The sequence below is a fragment of the Thecamonas trahens genome (assembly GCF_000142905.1).
Source record: "Thecamonas trahens ATCC 50062 unplaced genomic scaffold supercont1.69, whole genome shotgun sequence".
NCBI lineage: Eukaryota > Apusomonadida > Apusomonadidae > Thecamonas > Thecamonas trahens.
The window spans coordinates 29,738-39,003 of NW_013657611.1; the positions used below are offsets into that span (position 1 = coordinate 29,738).

The 9,266-nt window shown below is 63.7% G+C and overlaps 4 protein-coding genes across 4 annotated transcripts; 2 read left to right on the forward strand and 2 right to left on the reverse strand.

Annotated features, from left to right (window-relative positions):
- Window positions 1-82: 82 nt before the first annotated feature.
- AMSG_11074 (uncharacterized protein) lies at window positions 83-747 on the reverse strand. The gene is made up of 2 exons (XM_013897498.1): window positions 567-747; window positions 83-278 (listed from the first exon to the last, which is right to left on the reverse strand). The coding sequence occupies exons 1-2, from the start codon at window positions 688-690 to the stop codon at window positions 88-90; spliced, it is 315 nt and encodes a 104-aa protein (XP_013752952.1). The 5' UTR covers window positions 691-747; the 3' UTR covers window positions 83-87.
- Window positions 748-1,223: 476 nt separating this feature from the next.
- Window positions 1,224-3,100, forward strand: AMSG_11075 (uncharacterized protein; the record flags this gene model as incomplete). Its single annotated transcript, XM_013897499.1, has 2 exons — window positions 1,224-1,573; window positions 1,621-3,100. 2 exons carry the CDS (start codon window positions 1,224-1,226, stop codon window positions 3,020-3,022), a joined length of 1,752 nt encoding a protein of 583 aa, XP_013752953.1. The 3' UTR covers window positions 3,023-3,100.
- Window positions 3,028-5,102, reverse strand: AMSG_11076 (STE/STE11/CDC15 protein kinase; the record flags this gene model as incomplete). The annotated part of the gene is made up of 2 exons (XM_013897500.1): window positions 3,028-4,209; window positions 4,248-5,102. 2 exons carry the CDS (start codon window positions 5,100-5,102, stop codon window positions 3,028-3,030), a joined length of 2,037 nt encoding a protein of 678 aa, XP_013752954.1.
- Window positions 5,103-6,275: 1,173 nt separating this feature from the next.
- On the forward strand, window positions 6,276-9,003 carry AMSG_11077 (FK506-binding protein 5; the record flags this gene model as incomplete). Its single annotated transcript, XM_013897501.1, has 2 exons — window positions 6,276-6,287; window positions 6,398-9,003. The coding sequence occupies 2 exons, from the start codon at window positions 6,276-6,278 to the stop codon at window positions 8,726-8,728; spliced, it is 2,343 nt and encodes a 780-aa protein (XP_013752955.1). The 3' UTR covers window positions 8,729-9,003.
- Between the last annotated feature and the right edge of the window lie 263 nt (window positions 9,004-9,266).

Here is a 9,266-nt window from a genome sequence, read left to right on the forward strand (position 1 = left end):
TTTCGGGGGGCTTCTCACGCGCACTTATCCACCAGAAATAGGATGAGCCCCCCCCAAGTACCCCCAAAGGTTGGGTGGCGTGGGGGGCTACAAGGCAGAGACAATGGCCTTGAGGCTGTCGAGGTCGAGGTGGGCAGTTGCGTCTGGATGGTCGACCGAACCGAATCGCGGGTAGAGCCAGAGTGTGGTCTCATCGGGCTTGGGCACGGCGGCAGTCAGCGCCGACTCCATGGTAACGGTGACAGAGAGCGCAGTCTCGCCGCGATGGAGCTCAATCTCTACACCAACAGCGATTGCCCCCATCCGCACCCCGTCAGCACCACCGCCCATGATCAGCCCATTAACATCATGGTCATGGTCGCGGCCATGGTCATGGTCGTAGTCGTGGTCATGGTCATGGTCGTAGTCGTGGTCATGGTCATGGTCATAATCGTCGTCATCATCATCGTCATCATCATGGTCACCCCCCCCATCATCATCATCATCATCATCATGAGTCACCACCACCACCACCACCACTCTGCCCCCCTCCCCCTCCTCCCCTCCTCCCCTCCCACCACACCTACCTCCAGGCTCCACGCCCAGCCTCTGTGCCACAGCCACAAACAGGTCATGGACGGTGGCCGAAGAGGCGACCGAGACAGCGAACCTTCCCACAGTAGGCAACGAGATAGAGACAGAGTACGACATGACAAAGACTAGTTATGTATATGTAGGCTATGCGGATGTAGGCTATGTAGGTAGTGTGTCAATAGTGAGGTATAGTCGGAGTATAGGTACAAGTGCTCCCACTTGGGCAAGTACGGCCACACCTGCAAGCCAATGTCTCTCAGCTGCTGGCCAACCACCACCACCGCTGACACCACCACCTCTCCCACCACATGTTCAAGTCCGGCTGGGACGACGAACCCTTGGTCCGCGAGCCTCTCTCGCCTCTCTCGCCCCTCCCCCCTCTCTCCGACTCACCTCGTCGTCGTCGTCGTCGTCGGAGCTCTCATCGTGACTCGTTAGAGCATGCCAACGGCGCGCTTGATGATGGAGGCTGGGGAGATGGGAGAAATAGGGATGACGTTGGTGGCAATGACAATGGCAATGGCCATGTCGGTGGCGGTGGCGGTGGCGGTGGCGGTGGCGGTCGGGGCGTGGCGCTCAATCCTATCTTTGCGCCACTTGCTTCCGCCGGATTCGCCCAACCGTCAACATTCGAGTCCCATCTGGAAAGGATGGCCACAACGCTGTCGAGCTCGATCTCGGCAAAGACCGTCCTCGTCCCACTCTTCACTCTCGCATGGGCCATCTTTCTTCCCTCCATGGCACTCACCTTTCTGCCGGATGCCACACTGTCGTGGTCGTCGGCATTCATCGCTGTACTCTCGCTCGCTGGCTCGTCAGCTGTCAACAGCGCCGCCATCTCAGACGTGCCCGGTCGCGTCGTCGTCGTGGCCACCTCTCTCATCTTTGCCGCCCTCATTGTTGTCGCCTTTTGGTGGGCCACCGCGCGTCTCGCCCACAACCTCTCTCGAAACCTCTCTGACATCGCCTTTGTCCCCGAGGACGTGCTCGAGCAGGATCCGTACGAGCTGACCTCGCCTCAGGCCGGCGGGCCGTGGCCGCGGCTAGCACTCGCCAGCTTCCTCTGGCTCGCTTTCTTTCCATGGCGGCTGCCATGCTTCTTGTTGTCCCGGGCGCGGTCACCTCGCTCACTGCTGGTGTCAACATTGCCGCCCAGCTCGCCTCGACCGCTTGGTTTGGCCACATTGACACGACGCCGCCTTCGACCCAGATTGTGCTGGCCATCACCCTCCTTGGCCTCACCGTCAGCCTTGCACTTGTTGTCCTGGCTATCACCGACATCCGCCTCCGCGCTGCCCGATCTGCGCTCCTCCACGCTTACGACAGCGGGCGCTACCTCATCACCCGCCTCGGTGCCGTCGATGAACGCGAAATCGCGCTCCTCCTCGACCGCACAACGCTCACCTCACACACTTCGCTCTACATCGCGCTGCCAGTTGTACTACTTGTCGTCTTTGTCTTTTGGCCGAGCCTCGCCAGCATTGCTCTCTGGCGCGCGGCGAGCAATACCCAGCTCGACCTCCTCGACGCCGCCTACGTCGCCGCCGGCTGCGTCTCCACCTCGTCCTTTGGCGCTTTCCTTCACACCTTTCCGAACGCCACCCACTCGCCGCATGAAGCCTCGCCCGCACGGGCTAGTGAGGTCGCTTCGCGCCTCGACTCGCAGCTCGAGCTTGTTCTCGCCTTTGTGCTCCTCGGTGCTGTACTCCTGCTGATGATCGCCTGCTCGTGTGCGGCCTCGCTCGCACACATCCACCAAAACGGCGTCTTTGTTCGCAAGCTCCTGGTCTCGGTCAACTGGCGCGGCGTCGCTCTCCGCGCTGGCTACTCGGACAACTCGGTGGCGCTACCCATCGACGACGACCCGACCTCGCTCGACCATCGCCAGCAGCTCCTTGAGCTCCCGCCGCTCATTACTCTCTCGGACGCGTGGGACGAACACCTCACTGTCCATAGACTCCACACCTCGACCTGGCTCACAGCAGGCGCGATCCTCTTTGCCGCTGTCGTTGTCCTCGGCGCCGCCATTTCATCCACTCTCCGCTTCGGTCTCTCCTGCTCCTCACTCCCAGCCGGCCTCCTGGACGACCCCGGTGCAACTCCGTGCGGCTCGTGGCCGACTGCCATTTACATCACAGCCACTTCACTCCTGGGCATTGGCACCGGGAGCGTTGCCGCACCGGCAGCTCTACCACCCGGCGGCCGAGCCCTGCTTGCCCTCGCCTCGCTCTTTGCCGCCGCGTGGTGGATCATTGCCTTTGCCGCCGTCTCCGAGGCGGCCGTCGCTGCCGCCCGGCTCGGATGGCTTCGAGAGCACGAGGACTACGCCTCGACCGTACTCCGCGTCCTCGCCGCCCACGCCGAGGACTCACACGACGCCAGCGAGCTCACTGGCCAGCCCTCGTCCGAGCTGTACTCGGGCGAGTCTGAGTACAACAACGAGTCGTAAAGGCTCTAGCTTGTTGTCGCATCTCTTGCTTCAGCCTCGCCTTCGCGGAAGAACCGCAGCTTGGAGAGAAAGTCGGACGAGATCTGGTCGCGGGTCTTGGGTGCCTGCGCTGGCAGCGGCTCGGGCGGCGCAGGCGCCGACGGTGCGAGCACGCCCGGTGGGAATCTATCGAGCACGTGCCCGCGCGGCGAGCGGTCTGGCCCGCCGCGTGCCCGTGCCCGCGCCACTTGCAGCCGCTCCACGAGCTTGCGCTTCCACAGCGGCTCGGCTGGTGTGTCCTTGGGCAGGATCGAGTGCTCGCCAATGCCGACTTGCCAGTGGTACGGCTCGGCGTCGTGATCGTGGTCCCCGGCGAGCGGCGAGTTGCCAGCGCTCGACGACGACGCCGGTGGGCTCGGTGAGCCACCGCGTCGTCCGCCGTCGACGGCCGGTCCGGTGCTTGTCTGTCGCCGCATCGTGGCGCCCGACAATCCGCCGCTGCTCACCGCCAGTGGCAGGTCGGACGAGCTGCCAGAGCCGAGCAGGGCCGAGGCAGGCGGCGGAGAGCTCCCGGCTGCATCGACCGAGAGCCGCCGCATGACCCTGTCGCGAAGGAGCGGTGAGGCCCGGAACGCCGACTGGAGTGACGAGACTTCGGAGAGCATGTTTTGCCGCTCGTACGAGAGCGTACCGACCTCCTTGCGCAGTGCATCGCGCTCGCGGGTCAGCTCGCAGATTGTCGACTCGTAGCCCACGCCCTTGTCTACCGCCCGCCGCAGCGAGGCCTCCAGCCGCGCCACTCGCGATCGCAGGAATCGCAGCTCGTCGGCGTCGCCAAGCGTCTCAGCCGCCTCGGGTGCCGCCGCCGGTGGCGACACGCTCGCCTCGGCGCGAGCCAGCATCATCGCGTCCTCGTAGTGCAGGTGCTGTAGCTCGAGGTCGCGCTCGCGCGCGGCAATGACCGACTCGAGCTCAGCCACATACGACTCGAGGGCAGCAACTTTGGCATGCGACTCGGCCAGCCGCTTGAGGCACTCAAAGATGGTGAGCGTCATCGACGAACCGGGCGGCGGATCATCGCCAGTGCTTCCGCCGTCGTCTGGCCCCGGCCGAGTCCGAGTGATCCGGACCGAGTGCGCCATCGACTTTTGCAGCAGCTCTGGGTCTGCGAGGATGGCCGGGACCGGATACGACTCGACGCCACCGTTCTCGCTGGCAGCGCCGGGAGGCGACAAAAATCAAAGACATCGTTGAGCATGTCGAGTGTGGCGTCGCCGTCGACAACCGAGTTGTAGACCGAGGGCGAGGCTTCGTGCGCCAGCGGGCCCTTGGCCGCTGCAATTGACGCCCGCTCAGCCTCGGTCAGCGCCGAGATGTGTGCGAGCGTCTGGTGCATCTCCGAGATGTCGGCCTTGCTCGCTGCTGCCGCCCGGCACGAGGTGAGCCATGGATGCGAGCAGAGCTCGCGCGCGGTGGCGCGCAGCGGCGGATCCTTGACAAAGCATGCCTTGAGAAACTTGATCAGGAGCGGCGACGCTGCCGATGGGCCAGGGAACGGCGGGTGTGCTTCGCCGACCATCTTGAACATGGCCGGAATGGGTCCAAACTCGTAGAACGGCGGCTTGCCCGAGACCAGCTCCAGCACTGTGCACCCGAGCGACCAGATATCGGCGGCAGTTGTCGGCGACTTCATCTCGATGACCTCGGGCGCCATCCAGTACGGCGTCCCGACTACCGACCGCGTACCCGACGGGTCTGAGAGTCGGGTGGCGATGCCAAAGTCAGCGAGCTTCACCTGGCCGTCCTTAGTCAGCAGAATGTTTCCGCCCTTGATGTCGCGGTGGATGACGCCCTCCGAGTGGAGGTAAGCCAAGCCAGAGAGGACCTGGTCGAGATAAATGGCGAGGAGCGGCTCTGGGAGGACGCCAAAGCGCTTGACCACTTGTGCCAACGAGCCGCCTCCGCAGTACTCCATGACAAAGACCATGATCTCGCCATCGGCCTGTGCTACGCACTGCAGAAAGCGAACAATGTTCTTGTGATTGAGCACTCTCAACAGAGCGACTTCATGCGCAAGCTCGCGCTTCCGCTTGGACGACATGCCGGTCTCCTCGAGCTTGACTCTTTGACGGCCACAAAGTCACCTGTTGACGTGTTCAGGCCCTTGTACACTGCGCCGAACGCTCCCGTGCCGAGCAACTCGCCGAGCTTGACCTCTCCAACGCCAGCCACCACCACTGTTCGTCGGTCATCGCCATCATCGTGCCTACCGCCACCAGAGCTGCTGCCGCTGCCACCGCCGCCGCCACCGCCACCGCCACCGCCGTCCCGCCCAGCCTGCTCACGCAAGAGCACAGACCGTCTCAGATAGCCACCACCTGCAGACATGCCGCTAAGGGTATGCAGTCTTGGCTCTTCTCTGTCCCCCACACACGCACACGCACCCTCCCTCTGGAGCCGAGGTGGGGTGTGGCCGTCTCTGCCTCGACCAAGCGACGTGGCCTGCGGCTGAGGGGGGGGGGGGGGGGGGGGGGGGGGAGGGAGAGCCAGTCGATCGTCCGCTGGCTGACACCCGCACATACCGCACACACACACACACACACACACACACACACACACATGCACACACATACACACACATACATACACACAATCATGCATGCATGAATACACATACGCAAAAACTGTAATTCGATCGCATACTGTTTTGGGATTCTACATACTCTGCGTTGGCGTGGGGATGGCGTGGGGATCGCACTTGATGGCGACGTTGCTCATCTACCTCTTGCCGCAATCGATCAACAGCACAAGCACCTGCATCCATACACCCTCACACCGCCATCAGCCCCCACACATACACACACACACACACACACGCACACACACACACGCACACATACACACACTCCCCGCCCCACCCGCCCACACCCATCGCATCCGATCCCATCGCACCCCATCCTCGCTCACTGCCAAACCAAACCGCTGACCTCAACCACGACGACGACAACCACCACAGCCACGACATCCACCTCGGCCACCACCTCACCCTACACCATGACCCCCGCTCGGACCGTCGCGCTAACACTCGGCCTCAGTCTGGTCATTGTTGCGTCAGTCTGTGCTGTGCCCTCATCTTCTCTCGCCATCTCCTGGGGACAAGACCAGCATGCGCTGTTGGTCACCTTTACCCCATCGTCATCCCATGGATTCTGCGATGATGGTGGTGATGCGGTGATGGTGGCAGATGGTGAGTCGGTCATCATCACATGTGGGGATGGCCAAGACGGTACTCCCCCTGTGGTGGCAATCACCCTGAGAGAACCGGTGGCTGGTCCTGATTCTGGTCATCATTGTGTTCATCATGCTTCGGGCTCGCTGGTCTGCTCGCTCGTCAAGGCACTCCCGCACTTTCATGATCATCTGCTGCAGCCTGGTGCAGACACCATTCCTCGGCATGTCGATGTCTCCATCAACTGGGACAAGTGGGAGGAGCCCGATGACGCCGACATCAATGTCCTCGATCTGTACGCCTCGTCGTCGTCAAAGATCTCTCCCGTCGACGACAGCTCGGCCGCCGATACCTTTGCCGCTCACGACCTGGTCGTCCTAGATCTTGCCTATCCTTGGTGCTACCGCTGTGAGCGTATGCAAAAGGCGCTCAAGCGCGTCGCCAAGATGTTCCACAACAACGCCCGTCGCTACAAAAAGGTTCATCGCCCGGCCTTTGTCTTTGCTGACGCCCGCGAGAACATCCGCCTCCGCGCAGAGTATGACGACTCGTGCCTCGGCGGCGGGTGCTCTATCAACATTGTCAAGGCCGGCGAGCCGGCTTCAGTGGTTGTGCCAACCGAGCCCATCACCGCCGAGTCGCTCTACGCCGAGATAGAGCGCTACGTCGGCCCACTGGTCGCCGACCTCCCCTCTGGTGCGCTCGACTCGGCCCCTGTTGCCGCCGCACTGGCAAAGGCCCTTGCCTCCTCGGCCAAGGCCGACAAGGGCCTCGTCGCCATCTACATCGATGAGGATGACGGGTCCGACCTCGCCGCCGATGTCTACGACGCCGTCTTTGCCGTCGCCGCCCGCTACCGCAAGCACTTTATGTGCGTCGTCCACCACGGCCGCCGCGGCGGTGGCGGGACCCACGTTGTAGCCTACCCCAAGCCGAGCCGCTTCGACGACGCCATTGACGGTGGCCGTGCCGGCCTGACCGTCACGCTCACGCCAGACCTGATCTCACTCGATGCGCCGCGCGAGACGGAAGCCCGCCTCCTCGTCGCTGTCCAGCCAGTCCTTCAAGAGTACTCGTGGTCGCTGGTCGAGGCTGCCGCCGATCTACCTGTCCCGTCCGGCCTCGTCTTTGTCAACATCTCCGGTGCCGAGATCAACCCCGACCGCGACGCGCAGGTCGCCCACTTGGCGAGCCTCGCCAAGCATGTGGCTGCTCCGATGCGTGGCTCGCTGGTGGTCAAGTACCTCGACCGCGGCCAGGCCTTTATGCGCAACGTCTACGGTCTCGCCGAGGCCAACGAGAGCGTCGCCATGGCCATTCGCAACTCGTTTGCCGCTGACGCCTATGTCTACGCTCGCGAATTTCTCGAGCTCTCGCCGGACGACGGTGCAATCTTTCCTGACGGCGACAGCGAGTTGGCCCAGAGCATGCTTGCCTTTGCCCACGAGTGGGCGCGCGGCGATGCCCGTCGCTTCTACACCTCGCGCGAGCTCTCCGAGTATGAGCTTCAGCTCAACAGCGTGCCCGGCCACATCAAGATCCTCAACCAGGCCATCATGTGGGATGTTGTCGACGCGCTCACCGATCCCGACGGCATTGTTGAGGAGGCCGTCGTCATGGTCTACTCGCCATGGCACTCGGGTGCCGAGTATGCCCACAATGTTCTCGATCGCATCCACGACGCCATTGTGCTCGAGGGCTCGCTCGAAGGCCGTCTACTGGTCGGCTCGTACGATACCTCGGAGAACGTGTGGGACGACTCCACGTTCCCTGGCCTGGACGAGTCTGGCGACGCGCCTGTGGTCTACCTCTACTCGCGGAGCGATGACGGCCTAGCCATCGAGGCGCTTTTGGGCAAAGAGACCAAGATCACAGCCCGCTCGCTCTGGGCCTGGCTCCGGACCTCGTCGGCCACTATCGGCGAGCGGTGGCAAGAGCTGGTCGCTGCCCGCAAGGCCATTGTCGCTGCCCAGCGTGAGGCCAGGCTCGAGCTTGCCAAGACCATTGCGTCCGCACCCAAGGTCGAGCTTGCGCCGCTCGACGGCACACCGGCGCCAGAGACGCCGGCTTACAAGCAAGTCCTGAGTGCGGCTGGGAGCGACGCCCCCGTCCCGCCGCCTGGTGCCAAGGTCGCAGTCCGCTACGAGATGCGCTACGGCGACGAGAGCAACGTCGTCATCGAGTCGGTAGCGATGCGGCGCACCGTTCCGCCGCGCTTGTTTGAGCTGGGCCAGGGCCAGCAGCTGCAGTGCATCGACGTCGCGGTCGCCACCATGGCCGCCGGCGAACGGGCGTGGGTCTGGTGCCCGCCAGAGCTCGCCTACGGCTCGGCTGGCTCCGACGACGGGCGCGTCCCGCCCAACACGCCGCTCGCCTTTGACATCGAGCTTGTCTCGTTCACTGAGCCGCCCGCCCGGTCTCCGTCCTCTCCTCCTCGCCCGGCCGGTGAGCCCGAGTCGGTGCCGCGGTCCGGCTCTGTCGTCCGGGACGAGCTTTAGACGTTGAACCACTTGGCCCACTCGGGCAGGAGGCTCGCGGGCGACTGTGCGTGTGTGGCTGCGGTGACAACCCGGAACTCGAACGGCGCGTTGCCGAGGAGTACATCGCGGTCGGTGACCCACGAGAAGAGCCCGTCGCCGGCAAACTCGGCGAGTGGGTTGATCTCGCACACAAGCACCTCCCACCGCTCGGGCGCGTCGAACAGGCCCGCGCGGTCTCTGCTCGGCTCAAAGTCGGGGAGCGTCACGATGAGATCGACGACAAACGAGTCGAGGCCGACCGCGCCCGACGCAATGAACTTACGGGTAAAGTCGGCTACAACATCCTCGACAGCCGCCACGTTGGCTGCGAGCCGGGGAAAGTACACCAGCGGATTGTACTGCGTCAGGGCGGTGAGCTGCGAGTTGCGCACAAAGCCGCGGAGCTCGAGCTCGAGCGGGAAGCGGGTAAACCGGCGGACAAAGACCGACATCGGCTTGGCGGCCTCGCCTCGCTCAACATACGTCCGCAAATCGTCCAGGATTCGCGACGAGAGCA

Coding starts and splice junctions, on each gene's coding strand:
- AMSG_11074 (XM_013897498.1), bottom strand. CDS start 690: ATGTCGTACTCTGTCTCTATCTCGTTGCCTACTGTGGGAAGGTTCGCT. Junction 279..566: donor GCTGGGCGTGGAGCCTGGAG/GTAGGTGTGGTG, acceptor CTGTTGGTGTAG/AGATTGAGCTCCATCGCGGC.